Here is an 18,857-nt window from a genome sequence, read left to right as displayed (position 1 = left end):
ACTAACATCTGCTAAAAATCACAGCACAAAATGAGTATACCAGCTATGGGCTCATAAGAGAGGCCCAAGACTAGATAGTAGCAGTGTTGTAAATCAGGATTGGGCTCCAGTGGAAAAGCTTTCATAGCACTTGGCTGCCTGTTAACAGGTTTGCCAATATTTTTTGGGCCCCTCACTTTCATAAACAAAAATCCAGACATAAATTTACAGGACAACAACAACAAAATCTGCAGTTTCCTAATAGTACCTCACAGCCATCAAATAAACTTGCAGAGAAACTGCATGAGATGCTGAGTACCTAAACTCACATTGACTTCAGCTGGAACTGATGAAACTCTGCCCCACTGTAGGTTTGGTCTCCATGTGTCTACTTTTACACATACCATCAATTAGTTTTCCTTTCTAAACTGTTATGTTCTCTTAAAGGGGACATGTTTGGTGTTACTAAAGCTCCATTTTGTCTTGCACCGAGAAGGGAATTTTCTTAGGACTGATTTTTGGAGAGAGCAATCAAACAAATTCAAATTCTCTGTGTTAGATTGCATTAAGTTCTACAGAGTTCCATATCTGAATATGATATGATAAAGTCAATAGACCCTTTTATTTCACTGAAATCACTTTACTGGCCATCCAGGATGCATTAGAAGCTATTCTGCCTGTCAGATATCTAATATCCATTCTGATTAAATGACTTAACACATAGATTCTGTTGTCCACTACAAAACAGCATCCATAAACCATCAGAAAACGAATTGCCTTTTGGCATTTTATTGGGAAATTGTGTTAATTTGACAAAGGAAGAAAAATGGCAATGATTTGGAATGAGTATATTGGTCTTCTGCTGGAAAAAACATTCTCATTATTTTGGACCAAGTAGAAGCAACAAAACTCACTGTGAGTTATTAACTCTCTCCCCACCTTTGCAACTAAAACTGTGTAGATACTATGAACTGTAGCATTAGAAAGCCAAAGCAATTTTTTTTACCTTTTATGATTTTAGACCAGCAAAGATTCCCAACTTCAACTATTTTTGTATCATGACTCTTACAGTCAATATGCAAACACAGTCTTGTAAAAAATAGAAATTTGTTCATTTAAAAAAGTATATATACAGGTTTATTAAAATAAAATGTGTTAATTTAATTAAATATAAAGCTGCAAAATTGTGAACTGTATTCCAATAGAGCAACTATGTATCTCCTAATCAGAAATTATGGGCCTGATTTTCTTCTTTCTTATATGGAGCAGATCAGAAGTCCTGCCTTTTAAAAAGATAGGTTACTAAGATCTGAAATATCAAAGGAAAATCTCAGCCTGAAACAGAGAAATGCCTTTTATTGTGTGTGGTCCAAAATGAAAACTTGTTTTAATGTTGCTAACGTTTGTTTTCATTTCTTTAATTTCTGAGTTTACCCAATGGTATGGGGCTGTAACCCAGTAAGTCTGTTTGCATTTTATCCAGTGAGTTCTGATGGCTAAGTGACACAGTTGTTTTAAAATGATGTTTACAGGTGACAGCTAAATAACAGACATAGAATGAAGCAGCAGCACTCAGCATTAAATCAAAACAAGATGACTTGCATAGCAAGAATGACTTCATGCACAGCTGACTGCTGTCTTTAGCTGTGCAAAGAGAAGTTCTAGTATAGACCCATACCATTTACAAGCTTCACAATTCTCTGCCAAGTTGCAGAGACCAAAGTAAACTTCTGGCGGGACTCCTACATACCATAGTAGTTAAAGACACTATCGTCCCATTCTGGTTTTGACTAAAAAGTTCAAGAGATTGATTTAAGGTTTTTTTTTCCTTCCCCCCACGTTCTCTACACTAACTTGAGAACTTTATTTTTAAACATCATTTCAAAATACGTCATTCAAGTTTATCTGTCTTTTCACAAACCCCAATTTACGCTTGCTCATAATTTTATATTCCTAATAAGCCTCATTACTGATTAAAAGAGGAAAGTTAGCAAACAGTACCAGTACCCTGAAGTTTCCCAGCTGTGTCCTAGCAAAGCTCCACTAAGACACCTGCTTAGTTTTGCAGCATTTCTTTTTATTTCTTCTTATCACTCCACCCCCATAATTATATTGCTTTAAAAATAAATTTGCTTAGCCTGCTGATGTGTACTTTTATGTCCCGCTATCCTTTTTAATTGGAACATTATAATGCACTATTGAGTGTTGGAGTAGTGTTAGAGCAGGAACTGAGAGTCAGGAGATTTGGGTTCTATATCTACTTTTCAAAAGTGACCACTGATTTTGGGTGCCTCCATTTTTGCGTGACCAATTTGAGACACCTGGCACCTGATTATCAGATATATTGAGCAACCAGAATCCCAATTGAAAGTCAGTGGGACCAGGTTTTTAAAGGTATTTAGGCACCTAAAGATAGGTACCTAGTGGGATTTTCAAAAATGCATAGGTGCCTAACACCCACTGGGAACAGGGTACCAACACACTCTTAAAAATCCCACTATGCGCCTCTCTGCATTTTTAGGCACCTAAATAGCTTTAAAAATTTGGCCTGAGTACTAAGGGTACTCAGCACCTCTGAAAATCAAGCCAGAGATTCCTGAGGTTGGGAACCCAAACTTTACAGACACTTCTTACAATTTAGGCCTTGACCTTTTGGTACCTGAATTTTTCATCACTAAAGGAGGATGATAATAGGCCTCTGTGTACAGCACTTTAAGAACCTCAATGGAAAAGTGCTATAGTACATTTCAAAAGAGCAAGACTCTTTGCAGTCTGTTTTGCTGTTTCTTTTTTTTTTGTTTGTTTTATTTAACAAATGTCCTAGAAGCATCTCCTAACAGATTTAATTTGATCATTAGCATTTTTCTTGTTGACACGTGGTCTGTAATCTTGGGTTTGCTGCTTGCTTCACCAAGTTAGCATAGCAGCAAGTTTTGTATAGCTTGTTCCTGATGAGTCTTTTTGTTTAACGTTACAGTAAACCACATTTGCAGGATATTTACAGATTTCAAAGCAACATGGTTTTATTGGCAATTACTATCTAATTGCACTACTGTTTTAGAAGATTTTTCTAGTAAAGAAAAGACAGACATTATTCAGTAAAGTGAGCATCAGTATGAAAAAAGGATAAGAAATGTGCCTAGGGTATAGGATGGTATAGGGAGAAGAAAATAGTTCATGCATCTACTTGTGTCTAGAAAATACTGTTTGGAGTATGTAAACAACAGCAAATGAGAGAATCTGAATTAGAACATATGCTAACATTACAACCCCACAAAAATAGTTAATAATAATTTATTAGATATGCTATTCTAATCAATTTCAGTATAATAGATTTCTGTGTGAAATGAATTTTCCAGTCATTTACAACCTCCTATATCACTGTTTTAATAGCCAAATCCCTGATTAGTTCTCATCCAGATCTTACTATAATATCTTTATTAAAAACCATAATGAGTATACATAATACATATATATCTTAAATAACACAGCTAGTAAGCTTTAAGCGGTATATTCATGCTAGAGAAAACATTATTGTAGCAGATGATCTTGTATGCATTCATTTTCAATTGTTTTTTCATACATTTTCTTGAAATTTTTGCAAAATATTTGTTTGAAGAAGTGTTTCTTCCCAAACCCAGAGGGGCTGGGGGCATTGAGGAGACAACAGACGAGTGGGCAAATCCCAAGCACAGCACTCAGTTTGATTAGCCAAACTGGGTACTTGGCAGAATCCACCCACCCTTGCCATGTAAGTTATTGCCACCTAAAGACTGGAAGAGACACTGCAGCTCCTTGTGCCATTCTAGAGGCTAGGAAGATCCTAGTGGCCCAGCAGCACCACTTCCCTTGCCACCAGTATCTCAGCCATACTACACAAGGAGTCCCTGAAGGCAGAGCTCTTTGCTGCACAGGGTATGCACAAACCCTGCACAGCCCACCACCATTTTGCTGCAGGAGCAGGATTTGTCCATTTAAGTTAATGGATGTTTTGCCACTGACTCTAACCAAGAATGGATCCTCAATGTCCTTCTGGAGAGAACCCTCTGACCATAATGGTTGCAGCATTGACTGGTTTCAGACAAAAACTAATCATGGATGGCTTCTGTAACACGAGCACTGTAGGGCTGAGAGGGGAGAAGAATAGCCTAAAACACTGGAGTGGTGAGAAGGAAAAGACTTCCTCCCTCATAGCTTCTCTAATGCAAATCTATCTTGCAGGCAAGTAACATTACAATACTTTCCATGTATATATAATGTAGGAACAATCCTGCAGTGGCAGGGAGACTAGATAATTGCTTCTAATGTCTATGATTCTATAAAAAGGATTATACTTCCCTGTGTGAAGCGCCATGTTTAACAGATGAGTAACTCAGCCAGGGGCCCCAATGATAGTGCTGGGCCCTTCCAGGTGCCTCAGGAATGGGACCAAGAGCCTCCCAGAGAGATTCTTGGACCATTAAAAATAACTGCTGAATAACATTGAAAAAGAAGTTGATCTTCAAAGGAGAAAACTATCTTTCAAACAGAAATATCTAACCATCAGCAGCAAAGGACGTACAACTACAATCAGAATGAATTACCGTTCATGTGTTTGTTAGTTAGTTTTAAATTGCCTCTAGTAAAATCACACACAAAACTCCATTAACTTTGAATTGAAGTTGCTCAAGTGTATTTTCTCACAACACCACAAAAACTAAAAGTGCAAGGAAATCATAAGCTAAGGCAAAGTCCACACAAAACAAAGTACCAGACTCCAACAATTTGTTTAGAAACAGCATCTGAAAAAAGGTTAGACTTGCCAAAAAAACAAATTCAAAATGGGTTCAATTTTAAATGCTCAGAACTCCAATTAATGGATTTACTTATAAATTCTCAGATAAGTGCACCCATCTACTCACAGAGTGAGTGCTGTACAGCGTGTGAGGAGACACACTATATTATATATACATAACACAGAGTTAAATGTGAATCTCAATGCTTTATGGAGACATTCGGGTGCATCCCTACTACATTGGCAGATTTGGTATGTTCTGCTTGAGGCATTGCATTTAAAATGTCAAACATGCCACAGTGAACAGGCCTTACTTGTTTTCATTGCTGGCATCATACCGAGGCATGGGGTCAATATCGTTGCTATTGACATCATAGCTGGCGTTCGAATCCTGTAACCAACAGAAAAAAGAGAGAAAGAGAGAACCAGTTTCTCATTAATTAGCCATTGACTCATGTGGCCCACATACATTCTTCAGCAGGTTTCTACAAGAGAGTAATTGGGTTAACTAACATTCCTGAGGTTTTGTGATGTTTTAGGAAAGGATTATATGTTCAATAATTACAGGATTTACATTTTTAAAATTTTGTTTTGGAAAGGATGGAGGATAACAAATACATTAGACACAAGTATTTTTTGAACAATCATTATATAATAAGAAGAGCTGTTTGTCACATATGTAAATTTATTACATAAAACCCTATACTCCTCCTCTGAGAGCTCTGTATATAACACCTGAAAAAGAGACTAGGTTTGCATTAAATGTATCTAGGTTCAATAACAATTGGATATAGTCTAAGAAAAGAAAAATTCCCAAAATGTTAGGAAGCAGAGATCCTTTATATTCCTTTAAGAAAATATTCCTACATAGCGTTCACATACATAACACAAACTATACACTCTGGAAAAGAATATACCTTTTTAAACTGCCTTCTCTTTTCAGGGAGCATAACTATTTGTAATGTATGTGAAATGTGTGTTTTTGTCATATTTTCCGCATTTACCAAGATTCTTCCTGTTGAAAATAGTTTATAGTGCAAACAATTGCTTGTTTCTGTGGCTTCTGTTAACTGATGTGGTAGCATGTGGTGTGTTGACATGGCAAGCGGTTCCTTTTAATCTCTTCTTTGTTCAAAACCAGTTACCACATCCACCTCAAATTTTCCTGATTGTAGCCACATAGAAGGGATTTGTCATCAAACCAGTGAATTGCCCTGGGGGAATTCCTCACTGGCAGGGTGAGAAAGTGGGGAAGGTAGTAAATAGCTGCATTTACATTCACTGGAAGGCTAGGACTTGGATAAACTTAGTGGCATCTGATACAATCTCAGCTGTTCTATGAGGGAGGAAAGTTGTACCTGACTTGTTTAAATAACCTATGATGTGAGAATTAACATGAAAGATGTAGTGCATGTGAAGATCAAATGAATCTTAAATTGACAAATAAAGCTATATCCTGTCATTGATTTTTAGGCAGAACTTCCTGTTTTCAAAAGGGAGTTCATATACAGGATGGATGGCAGGAGATGGCCCTTAGTGTGGCTAATTCAAAATCAATGGCTTTAGAACTGTGGACTCATCTCTAACTTTTTCGACTGGATGTTAATGACAGCGTCATCTCTATGGCCTTGGCTATACTTGTGAGTTACAGCGCAATAAAGCAGTCCCGGGCGCCCTAGCTCGCTCCCTGTCCACACTGGCAAGGCATGTAGAGTGCTCTGACTCCGCAGCTACAGCGCTGCTGGTACTCCACCTCAGTGAGTGGAATAACGTTTGCTGCACCCCTGCTGGAGCGCCGCGGCACCAGTGTGAATGAGTTTGTTGCGTTACTGCGCTATGATCAGCCTCCGGAAACGTCCCATAATCCCCTTAAATCAAGTGACCACTCTTGTCATTGTTGTGAAATCAGCTGCAGGAATGCAGAAATGCCCTTTCAAAGCTCCACTCGGAGAAGCTGGCTGCTTATCAGCTTGGAGAAAAAGCAAACATTTACAGTTTGCTTTGACTGAATGAGAGAGAGGCAGGGGGAGGGGGAGACTGAACTTACAAGACAGCATGCTGACACACTCTCAGCACCCCAAAAACCCACACTCTCTCCCCCCACATACACACAGCACACTCCCTGTCACACTCCACCCCATTTGAAAAGCACGTTGCAGTCACTTGCATGCTGGGATAGCTGCCCATAATGCACTGCTCCCAATGGCGCTGCAAATGCCGCAAATGTGGCCATGCCAGTGTGGACAGACTGCAGCACTTTCCCTACTGCACTCTACAAAGGCGGGTTTAACTCACAGCGCTCTACATCTGCAAGTGTAGCCATGCCCTATGTCTTGAATGCTCTGTCAGGATGAAATTCACCTCTACAGCTAGAACACATGAGAATTTCATCCCAAATGCACTCATTTGTTTTCTTCACTGCATTCATGTACAGGATGCACATTCCATTTCATAAAAACAACAAGACACCCAAGGTTGTGCACTTGTGACTATAGATCATGGCTATACTTGTGGCCTAGAATAATCACCCTAGCAATGCACTGCCCTGAGATTCTAAATAGCTTGAAAGGACAATGTCAGCTTTGATAAGACAAAAAGTTTACCTACCAAGAGAGAAGCCTCTCTGTACATTAAGGAAATATTCCTATTTATTTTAAACCAATTGTTTAAATGTGACAAAACACAAGCAGACAGAAAACCTATAAGGCCATAGGAAATTTACAATAAACAAAGGGCATGGTTCCCCTCTCATTTAGAGTAGTGTAAATTGGGGCTAAAGTCATTGGAATCAACAGAGCTATACTGGCGAGACCCCAAAGTGTTGCAGATGAGTGCAAGTCACATATCTTTTTTTCCTTACATTTTTTCTAGCCATAGGATGGATAGCTTGAACTTAAATAAATACTCAGGAGGATATAATTAAGTTAAGGCCTTCAAAAATGGGCTGTTATCTCTCTAGATAAATATTTTTGGCCTACCAATGTTTATACTCTCCCTTTAGCTATATACTCTTGAAATTAGCAGATGTGTAGCATATTCAAAAGCTCTGAGAGTGATGGTGGTGGGAGGACCACAGGTCAAAGTATTTAGATATGGGGTGAAAAATTATGAGCTCATTGAATTCAACCCCCTCCTTATATTCCATAAGGATACAGATTCCTTATGGAAGACATATCAGATATTAAACTGACATTATACAAGATATTATCTTACAGATTATTTCCATATGAAAAAATATAACTTTTTGTAATTTCCTTCCTATTATTGTTGCTGTTATAGAAAATCTTTCTTTCTTTCTTTCTTTCTTGCTCCATCAACCAGAACAAAACAATCATCTTTCTACAAGCAGCAAACTTAATTCTGAATAATAAAACAGCATTCTGAACTACTACAAAGACTCACATAATTCTGCATCAAGTCTGGGTGGGTTCTCTCAATGCCATCATCCAGGATGGTGATCACGACATTCTTTCCAGTGTAGCCTCTCTTCCAAGCACCTACTATGTTCATATCTGACTGACAGTGATGGGTGTTATCACTGCAGTGCTAAAGAGAGAAGAGGAGATAAATGCATTGGATGTTGGAGATAATTGAACAGTGGGGGGAGGGAGGGTTGGGATATTAGCTTATTCATTATCATAACCAATTAAATTATCAGCAGATGACTGTATTGATTTGAATAGCAGATACGGAAGATCAGTGTCTTCATTAACAAATACCAGGATAATTTAAAAGAAACGCTAAATGAAATGGAAATCACTAGTACTGCTTATTTCTTTTTAAATACTGAACAGTAGGAAAGGGCGGCTATTAGTTATGATGCCCAATTAGAAGCCCTGTATAAAATGAAACACATTTTTTTTTCTGACCATTAGATGTGCTCATTGGAAATGTGCATTTGAATTTTTCAGCAAAACAAATCATATGTGGATAAAAGCAGACAAATGTCTGTAGAGAAACAGCCCTGGAAACAAAACCTGCTTTTTGGAGCTTACGTGCTGTATAATTTCTTTACTGGATGTCTGGAAACTAATCCACATTCGTTTCTATCTACAAAAGAAGGCTTTTGGCAGGTTTTGTGCAATATCAGCAGGAGATGAGCAGCACTTAAGAACCTGTAACCAAAACAACCCTCTGAAAAACTTGCAGCTTAAGGTGCCTGATGAATTGTAGATGGCTACAAGTCAACGTGTTGGGGTACAACTTGCTGAGGAATGGGTGTGGAGAGAAATTAGGGTACATAAAAAGTGAATGACTCTCCTCTGACATGAATACATCCCCCGTTTACATGAAAAAATCTGGCTTGTTATGGAAATGAGAAATGACACTTGGGTATTCATACACCCCCACTAGCAACTCTCTGACCTATACACAAAGTGGTCCCCTATGAAGCCCGAACCATTCAGACCCTCATCAGTGTTGCTTTTCTCCAACTCAGTGAGAGCAAGGAGGGAAAAAAAGAAGGAAAGAAAGAAAGAAAGAAAGAAAGAAAGAAAGAAAGAAAATGCTTGAACCTAGTATCATAGCAACAGTAGCCACATGAAAGCTCTGAGCGTTCACTTCCCCCCTCCCCATTTCCTTGCACATGCACCTCAATGTAATGTTTTAGCATTTTGGAAACTGTAAACAGTTCAAGTAAATAAAAAGGGACAGCTTCTGCCCTGACTTACACACAGGGGGAGGGGAATGGGTTAACCCCATTGAAGACAATTTGTTAGCACAGAATGTGGTGTGAATGAATGTAAGATTACTTCTGAGACCGCTCTTACCACTGCCTCCTTCCATTCACCCCCCATGCACCTTGATATAATATACAAACCAGTGGCTTTCACAGTGTTTATTAGAGGTTACTAAAGCAAGTTTGCTATTAAGCATTGTATAAACAAGGCATTTGTACAACTTTAGGGATCAACTCCAAAGAATGTCTAGATGAGGTTTTAAAGTAGAGTTATGTATATCATTCAAAAATGTGCAGACAGCTTGTTTTATAAGGTTAGCAACACTCTATACTTCCTTTTGTGCACACTTTGTGCAGTGACTGCTCAAGACTCTTTGTGATATACCAACAATAATAAAACAGCATTCTGAACTACTGCGAAGATTCACATAATTCTGCATCAAGTCTGGGTGGGTTCTCTCAATGACATCATCCGGGATGGTGTTATCACTGCAGTACTAAAGATTATAACGGTGCTTCACACACAGAGTTCCCTTGTATTTTTCAAAGTGCACTACAGACTTCAACAAATTAATCTTCACAAAACAGCTGTGAGGTAGATAAATATGACTACAGCCATTTTACAGCTGGGAAAACGGAGACATGAAGGGTGAAGTGATTTGCCCAAGGTCACAGAGCAAGTCAGAGGCAGAAGTGGGATGGGAGTTCAAGCCTCCCTGCCCCAGGGTCAATTTACTGAACCATGCTGACTCACCACTCCAAGATGATCATACCGGACACCTGTTAGCTAGAGGAGTAGACTTATTAGCCAGAAGCCAATACTAAAAGTGAAGTATTCTCTAGCGGGTGAGAGGGAAGAGGGTGGCAACGCCTGATAGGAAACACAGCACATAATCGCTCCAGTCTGACAAAATGCAGAAACTTCACCCTTCCTTTCTTCCTGGTTGCTGGGAATGAGGAAAGGGAAAAATGACTCCCAATAACCAACATGAAACCCACCACTAGATCTTTCCTCTTCTCCTCCCTTTCATTGTTCCTAGGCTTGACCCCTTCCCTCTGGGGAAGAACTAGCAGTTCTGGCTGCTCTGCTTCTTGGTCTAGTCCTGTGGTTCTCAACCTGCGGCCCATGGGTTGCTTGCGGCCCAATCAGCACAGCTCAGTGGCCCATGTGACATCCTCAGGGCCATACGGGTAGTATCGGATGCGGCCCACGATGGTAAATAGGTTGAGAACCACTAGTCTAGTCTCACCACTTGCCCTGGGCAAATGTTTGGAGTTTTGATTCCTTTTCCCCTGAAAGGCCCTTGGACCTCTACCAAAAGATGACTCCTTTCTCTCTCTCAATGATGTCAGCAGGCTGCCCATGCCTGAATATCTGCTTCTGGGGAAGCAGCAGAGGTTCTCATTGGTCTCTTTCCTGCACATATATACAAAAAAGCAAGACAAGATACCCCTACCCCATTAGTGAATGATTCACTGATTCTTCTAATATACTGGGCCAGATCCTGGCCCACACTTTATGCTCCAGCACTGAGAAGACAGCCAAACTAAATGGGTGGTCGAAGAATCCTCCGGCAAAGGAGAATCTCCAGCCAGTATAGAGCTGGCATATCTCTACACCCAGCCCATCCTTCGGCCATACCATAGCTGGCATATAAGGGATGTAAAGGTGGTATAAAGCCACCGTCATTCCCATCCCCATCTCTGCCAAGCACATATCAACAGCTGAAGATGCAGCTCATCTTTGTTAAAAGCCATCCTTTTCTTTCAACCCCGACTACTAACAACATCTTTGTCATCTCTCACCATGCCTATGGAGCCTCTTCGTCCTCTTCTCACCTCTCTCTCCTAGTCTAGGCAAAATGCTGCTATTAGAATCATCTTCCTCTCCTGCTGCTCTGAGCAGTTCTCTGCCTCCATGCTCCCATCTCCTTCATTCTCTCTCGTCTCTGGCTCCCTTTCTTTTTTCCACATCAAATTTAACCTTTTCTCCACCACAAATCCTCTGCCCCACAATCAGTTCTTCTCGCCCCAAATTTGCACCACAAACTGTACCCCACACTTTGAACTAGCCAATCTGATTAGGTCTGTAGATTTTAAAGCAGTTTGAAAATTTAGCTTTTAACATAAATGCTCTTTCAACCTCAACTACAGTGCAGTAAAGCACCATCCCATAGTGCAATATGAGGAACAGCCTCCAACTTCTTGTCCACTATAAGTTCTCTCTGCCACCTCTTTAAGTCTCTCCTTCAAAATCACTTCTAGCAAGAAATCTCCTGTGCAGACTTCCATTCTATCATTCTTCCTTAACTGTATTGTGTTTAATCTTTATTTTGTGTTTCATATTCATCTGTCTCAATTACGTTGTCAGATCCTTGGGACAGAGACTTTGTGTTTTAAATATCTGAAAGCATTGTGTAGATTTACAGAGCTACCTAAATAATGAATAGTAATTAAAATAAGAAAGCAAGTGCCTAAAATTAATTGGACTTTGTGTCAATGGGCAAGTACTGAAGCATCTTATTAATTCGCAATAATGTCAGTGTATTTACTCTGTTCCCTCTTTTTGGAATATGATTTTTTTGTGTGTATGCAGTTGTAGTTTTTGCCCCCAGTCCTGCTTAACTTTACATAAGCACATGAGTTATCTTACTTCAATCAATGGGAATAGTCAGACACACTAAGTTAAATTTGCAGGATTGAGGCTTAATTTATCTTAACCTCTATTGATGTGAAGTTCTAAGGACCATTTTTATTTTTGGTTGGCTATTTTAAAATATTGATTAGTGGTCAAATCTATCCCAGCAGTAACCAGACAAAAAACAAACAAACAAACAAACAAAACCCACAGCAACCAACTTTGTTAACATACAAAACCTTGGGAGTAGCAGGTTTTTACCAGATCCATCCATGTAAGTATTGCTGATTGATTTCTTCACCTCCTCCACAGAGAACAGGCAAGTACATGGAATCCTACCTTCCCACAGACAAGTTAGTTTAGTCACAGTAAAAGAGCATCATTTTAGCTTTTGCCCACTGCCTGAAGGATATCATCGAAAGGAGTAACAACCCCTCAACCAATATAATTTGACTGAGTTTTTAAAAAAGCAGTTAAAGGATGATGTTTCTCTTTGTACTGTTTAACTGCAAAACATTATGACACTACAGTTAACATTAATCAGAAACGTCTGCAGGGGTAGAGAGACTCCTGTGTTCCAAAAATGCTTAGGAAGTGAGAAGGTTGTTTTGAGGAAAATTACTGATCTAGAGCTTCCCTCAGACTTGCAGTTCAAGTCTCACAGAGGTGAGAGGCCAAAAGAATCACTTGGATGTGGACAGTTTGGAAGCTATTCCTGCAATTAAGAAACAGACACAGTGTTTAAAAGAAGTGATTCAGCTATTAAAGGGGTTTTCGGTTATCTGCTACATTCTTTCAATGCCAGACTTGCCTGGAGTTTCGTAGTTATTGTGTTACAGCCTCTCTCATAAGAATGGCCATACTGGGTCAGACCAAAGGTCCATTTAGCCCAGCATCCTGTCTTCCGACAGTGGCCAATTCCAGGTGCTTCAGTGGGAATGGACAGAACAGGTAATCATCAAGTGATCCATGCCCTGTCACCCATTCCCAGTTTCTGGCAAAGAGGCTAGGGATACCATCCCTAGCCACTGATGGACCTATCCTCCATGAATTTATCTAGTACTTTTTTGAACCCTGTTATAGTCTTGGCCTTCACAACATCCTCTGGCAAGGAGTTCCACAGGTTGACTGTGTTGTATGAAGAAATACTTCCTTTTGATTTGTTTTAAACCTGCTGACTATTAATTTCATTGGTGACCCCTAGTTCCTGTGCTATAAGGAGTAAATAACATTTTCTTAATTACTTTCTCTACACCCATCATGATTTTATAGACCTCTATCATTTCCCCCCTTAGCTGTCTCTTTTCCAAGCTGAAAAGTCCCAGTCTTATTAATCTCTCCTCATACAGAAGCTATTCCATTCCCCTAATCATTTTTGTTGCCCTTTTCTGAACCTTTTCCAATTCCAATATATCTTTTTTGAGATGGGGCGACCACATCTGCATGGAACATTCAAGATGTGGGTGATCATAGATTTATATAGAGGCAATACGATATTTTCTGTCTTATTATGTATCCCTTTCTTAATTATTCCCAACATTCTATTAGCTTTTTTGATTGCCGCTGCACATTGAGTAAATGTTTACAAATGTAGCTCATTGTCGTTATCATTATTTTAACATTTTCTGCCTGATGTGCTAATTTCAGAGGTCTGATACTGGCTATATCTAGTTATGGATCAATACCAAAATGGAATTGATAGACTGAGGAACCAGTAATCATCTTAAAGTCAATATCTTGTGACATTCCAGAGCCAAAAATGAATTTCGAGGAAAGCTATATAAGGCATTCTATTCTTTCTTTGACAAGTTTTTAACAGCCCATCTCTCATGAATTGTTGATGTTATGCCCTGTGAAAGCTATCACATGGTACAAAGCACTGGTTTCCAGCAGTTCTTGAGTTAACAGTGGTTAAAGATCATGTCAAAGATCTGGCAGATTTAGAACTAATTTGGTAGAACAGTACAAGTACTTTAAAGCCCAGTAAATCTTCCAACCATTAGCCCCCCCACCTCCCCGCCCCCAACCAGAAATTAACAGGGAAAAAAGAACCTTGTAAAAAGACAGTCTCTTCCTGATTTTCACACAGTAAAAAGAGTCTTGCCACATGCAGTAGACCTTGCAGTTTATGGTACACATTCTTTAAGTCTAGGAGCTTCATCCACTGTACTATACAGCATGGTAGAATATATGATGTGGTAATGTTGCACAGGGTCACACAGGTAGAACAGTAAGAATGGTCAAGGGCAAATTATTTGGCCTTGATCAACCCCTAAAATCCATGCATAGAGGGGACAGAACTGCATGGAGCCAAGAGGTGGTAAACCAAGGGGTTGTCAAGGGACGAGACTTTCTGCCTCTTCTGTGAGAAGAAATTCAGTGTTGGACATCTGGTTAACCACTAGCTGCCAGGATGGTCAGTACAACATATATGCAAGCAGCAGAGTTTAGTTGCTCTTAGCTTTAGTGGAGTTGGCTTACTGGTGCCAGGTTCAAGTAAATTTGGTACTTTTGATATGAAACAAGCTTCATTTTGAATGAAGAGGAGGAAACATCAGTTACCACAGTGAAGGATGACCTTCTAAAAGTCTAAACAGATAGCTAGATCCACTGTTAAAATGGCTTATATGATTCAATATAAACAAAGAAAGCATGTTTTCAGGAACAGTATAACTCAGGAATTAATTAATTCATTTTTCTTCATATTCTCAAATTAGGCAGTTAGTAAATTGTGTTTACTGAGGGATAATATTTTTTAAAATAATTTTTTTAAGTGTGTTTATCAGATTTTTAATGTTGAGTAGAAACTCTTCCATCAGAGCTAGCAATAAATGAAAGGGGGATATTAATGATTAGGAGGAGTTTTTGCAGGAAATAAATATTTTCATTTTCGTAAATGTAATCTAATATTTATTGCATGTTAAATAGGAAACACTGTCTGCATAGAAACTTCTTTTCCTCTGAGTTTCACCCCTGAACAGTTTTGGATCACCGCATTTTAAAGGCCTATAGAAGTTGGAGATATTATAGGGACTGTTTCATCTCATGCTTGAGATGCTTTGGATTAACTAGTATTTGACGTCTGAAAGAACACATTTTACTGAACTGCTACTTTTTCCCATCTGGGTCTCTTTCCAATGAAATATTTGAAAAATATACAGTATTAAATATTTAGCATCAAATTCAACCCTGGTATAACTTCAACATATTTGACTGAGTTACACCAGAGAAGAATTTGGCTCTTGACCTTTATTGATTTTTCAAGTAAATAAGTAAAATATATTTAGAGGCCAGTGGGAGGAAACAAATCATAAACATACGTTATTTGATACGTTTGTTTAAACAGAGAAGCAGAACAGGGAATCTATGTAAATGGATTCCTTATATTTATAGAACTATCTATTGGCTATAGGGAAACAAGAACAAGACAACAGAACCTAATTTATCTCTATGAAAAAAATGAGTTCATGACTCAGGTTACTCTGTGACTTGACACTAAATTTCTAGTCTTTCCAAGAGGAGAACAATTCAGAATATAGTTAGCTCACATATACACTGAGACTATGTTATCATTTCTCATAACTGGAAATTTTTAAATAAAGATTGGATATTTTTCTGAAACATCTGCTTTGGTTCAAACAGAAATTAATTTAGGGAAGAAGTCCTCTGGCCAGTTATACAGGAAGTCAGATTAAATAATTGTAATGGTTCCTTCTGGACATATAATTTATGAATCTATTCTACCAAGGACTTTAGGTTCAAAGCTTTTCTTGGGGGCTAAATTTATGTACTAGTTTATCAAGTATTCATATTTATTTGGTGATAACTAACCTTGTGACTATACACACACAGATTTGCTGCATGTTGACTGATGGTATCATCAGCTCCATGATACCACTAAATTAATTTAATTATTAAATTAATTATGGTTCAAATATAAACCCAAAACCAAAAAAAAGTCACTATTAAGGCAAAATGTTTGGTCTGAAACAACGTTCACTAAATTCCTTTTGAAAAAAGGGAAACGGTGCATCATATGATACTGTTCTGCAGTAAAACATGCAGGAGGTAAACCTAGCAAAAAATATTTACTAATGCTCCCCGCATGTGGGATGAGTTTTGAGATCACAGAGAGGGTTGAAGATGTAATTTACCAATCCTGTGGATCCTAGGAATTCATGAAGAAAGAATCCATCCAGACCCCTGGATTCAGAGCCTTATTTGGGACTCTGTGGCACCATCCTTTACTTGGTAGCCACGTGCCCTGAGGATGCTTCCATTATACATATACCCTACTCCCTTCAGCCTGGGGGGACATCAGAGTGGATCAGAAGTTAATGCTGTTTTCACCTGCTTTAACTCCAGCCTAAGAAAAACTGTGGAAATCCTGTTGGAAGGAGCATATGCACAGAGTGACTGCTCCCTGCCCTGAGTTGTGCAGCCTCACCCAGAGTGGTGTTATTCAAGAAGTGGGAATTATTCCACAAATACATCATTCTTTCCATTATGGCCTGTGCATTGTGCTTTTATGTGACCTCCATTAATTCCCACAAAAGAAAGAAGTATCGGAGGATTTTATCGAGAGTCTCATGACATATGGTCCTTTTCTTAAAGTGCCGTGGAGTCATGTGATTACACAAAACTCATATTTCACATTTTAAAATGCATGCCTTGTTTGCCCTGAATGACTCTATCATGACCAGAAAACTACTAAAATCAGAAGTGGACCCTGCGAGGTGGGAGTGTCCCAGAGCTTGGGCTGTAGCCTGTGCCTGAATGTCTGCACCACAGTTAAACAGCCCCTTAGCCTGAGCCCTGCAAGCCCAAGTCAGCTGGCATGGGCCAACTGCGGATGTCTAATTGCAGTGTAGACTTACCCTCTTAGGCCTTATCTACACTTGCGATGGCATGCAGGATATGTGTAGCTACATGCCACAGAGAAAAGCAGGCCTCATCCACACTGCAATGTGTAGCTACATACAGCAGTGAAGGCGTTGGCAGCAGGGAAAGGATCCAAAGCCTTCCACTGTGGTGGGAAACATCTCGAGCAATGAGAAGGCAGCGGTGTAGTGTAGGTGTGCGAGGCAGTGCTTGGACATGTAGAGAGATGTCTAGGGTATATACCGTAAAGTTCTGGGCATGTCTTTACTCACCTAAGCAGTGTCTCACTTCTATGTATACCTGTGCTGAGGGGTGTGCAGTGTCTGCAAGCTACATGCCAACATCACTGTAGTCATTGCCTTAGTGCTACATCAAGTTGTTTTGAGAGTGTGGTGGGGAGTAGAGTATGGAGGGTTTTAGTTGATTTTATTTCCTTAGGACTTCCTTGTCCTCAAAAATTGTATTGCTGTAACTATACCACTACAGCAATGCTTTATTCCAGTATAGCTTATTCCTGTAGGGAAGGGGGAAAAGCTATACCAATATAAGGCACCTTTACCAGTATAACTGCGTTCACAGTATACCAATATAATTATTTTGGTAAAAGCTCACATCCCTAACTAACATAGTTTTACTCGTACAAAATCTATGTGTAGACCAGGCCTTATCTTTTGAAAGAAAGGAGATACAAACAGCTTTATTTATCAATAAAAGTCTTTACGCTTTTCAGAGATCATCAATGCCAGGGAAAGAAAAGAGAGGTGGTGGGTGACAGGAAGGCCCAGAACAGAGTTAAAGAGATCAGAGCATAATGAAGCAGGGAAACACAATACACACCCAGAAATTAATCTACATTACAAATTACTAATGTCATAATCATTGATTCTTGTCTCGTTTCTATAGTGTTTTGCTTTGTGTTACTGTTATGACCTTGTCTCTTGGAGGCTCCTTGTTCCCTTTACTTGTCATCATTCACTGAGTTCATTCACACAGTCTCGCCCCTGTTGGGAGGAGAACCTTCACATCCACAGCTTCTGTCAAATAGAACTGACTTCTTGTATCTCTCTGCCTTATCTCCTGTCAAATCTTGGCTGAAAACATATCTTTTCTCCCTTATTCATGCCTCTTCATTTCTCCTTCACTTTGTTGTTATTTTCAGCTTTATGGCTATATTATTTAACTGTGTAAATTGTTGTAGGATACAATTTGTATGAAAAATACCGTACAAGGTAAAGTGGCAGCATAATAAAAGGAAGAGAAAAGAAAACTCTCATGGAAATGTAACAAGTCTGTGCCATAGAGAGAATTTCAGCTTTTTTTTTTTAAGCTACTATAGTGTATGATATAAGTAAGCGACATGTGTTTTAAAGATATTTTCAATTTACTTGATATAATGTAATGAGATTTTTGGAGCTATTAAGGACATCTTGTAAATTTGTAAGCAGACAATTTGGAAATTGCACATTATTTACTCAATACTGCAACCACTCACAACAAGGCTAATGGAGGGTTTACCATGTCAGTTTGTACTTTGAAGCTATCATGATGATCACACAGAGAGTAAAATTCATAATGTTAAGAAAATGTTCCTGATTATGCACAGTTTCAAGTTTTAAATCTGAGTACCTTGGCAATCATTAAATACAATGGACCAAATGCATTCTGTAGAACAGGGAGATTTAAAATGTACCTCCCTGCACCATCTTCCCAAAGCTGAAATCAATCATAGAGCAAAACTGAGTAGGAGGAAAAATGTAAATATAAAAATGTGAATGATGATAGAATCATAGAAATGTAGGGCTGGAAGGGACCTTCAGAAATCATCAAGTCCAGCCACCAGTGCTAAGGCAGGACCAAGGAAACCTAGACCATCCCTGCCAGGTGTTTCCCCAACCTGTTTTTAAAAA

General features: G+C 39.0%; 1 protein-coding gene across 5 annotated transcripts in view; it reads right to left on the bottom strand.

The window, feature by feature from the left end:
- Positions 1–18,857, bottom strand: part of PCSK5 (proprotein convertase subtilisin/kexin type 5) — a 285,728-nt gene that overhangs the window by 193,468 nt on the left and 73,403 nt on the right. For all 5 annotated transcript variants that reach the window (XM_039544180.1, XM_039544177.1, XM_039544178.1 and 2 more), the window contains exons 4-5: positions 8,156–8,299; positions 5,068–5,144 (exon numbers count right to left, since the gene is read on the bottom strand). In XM_039544180.1, the coding sequence (XP_039400114.1) occupies positions 5,068–5,144; positions 8,156–8,299 (221 nt within the window). The remainder of the gene's footprint in view (positions 1–5,067; positions 5,145–8,155; positions 8,300–18,857) is intronic.

The sequence above is a fragment of the Mauremys reevesii genome, linkage group 6 (genome assembly GCF_016161935.1).
Source record: "Mauremys reevesii isolate NIE-2019 linkage group 6, ASM1616193v1, whole genome shotgun sequence".
Classification (NCBI taxonomy): domain Eukaryota; kingdom Metazoa; phylum Chordata; order Testudines; family Geoemydidae; genus Mauremys; species Mauremys reevesii.
The sequence above is the reverse complement of the archived record's forward strand: the minus strand, read 5'-3'. Positions and strand labels throughout refer to the sequence as shown.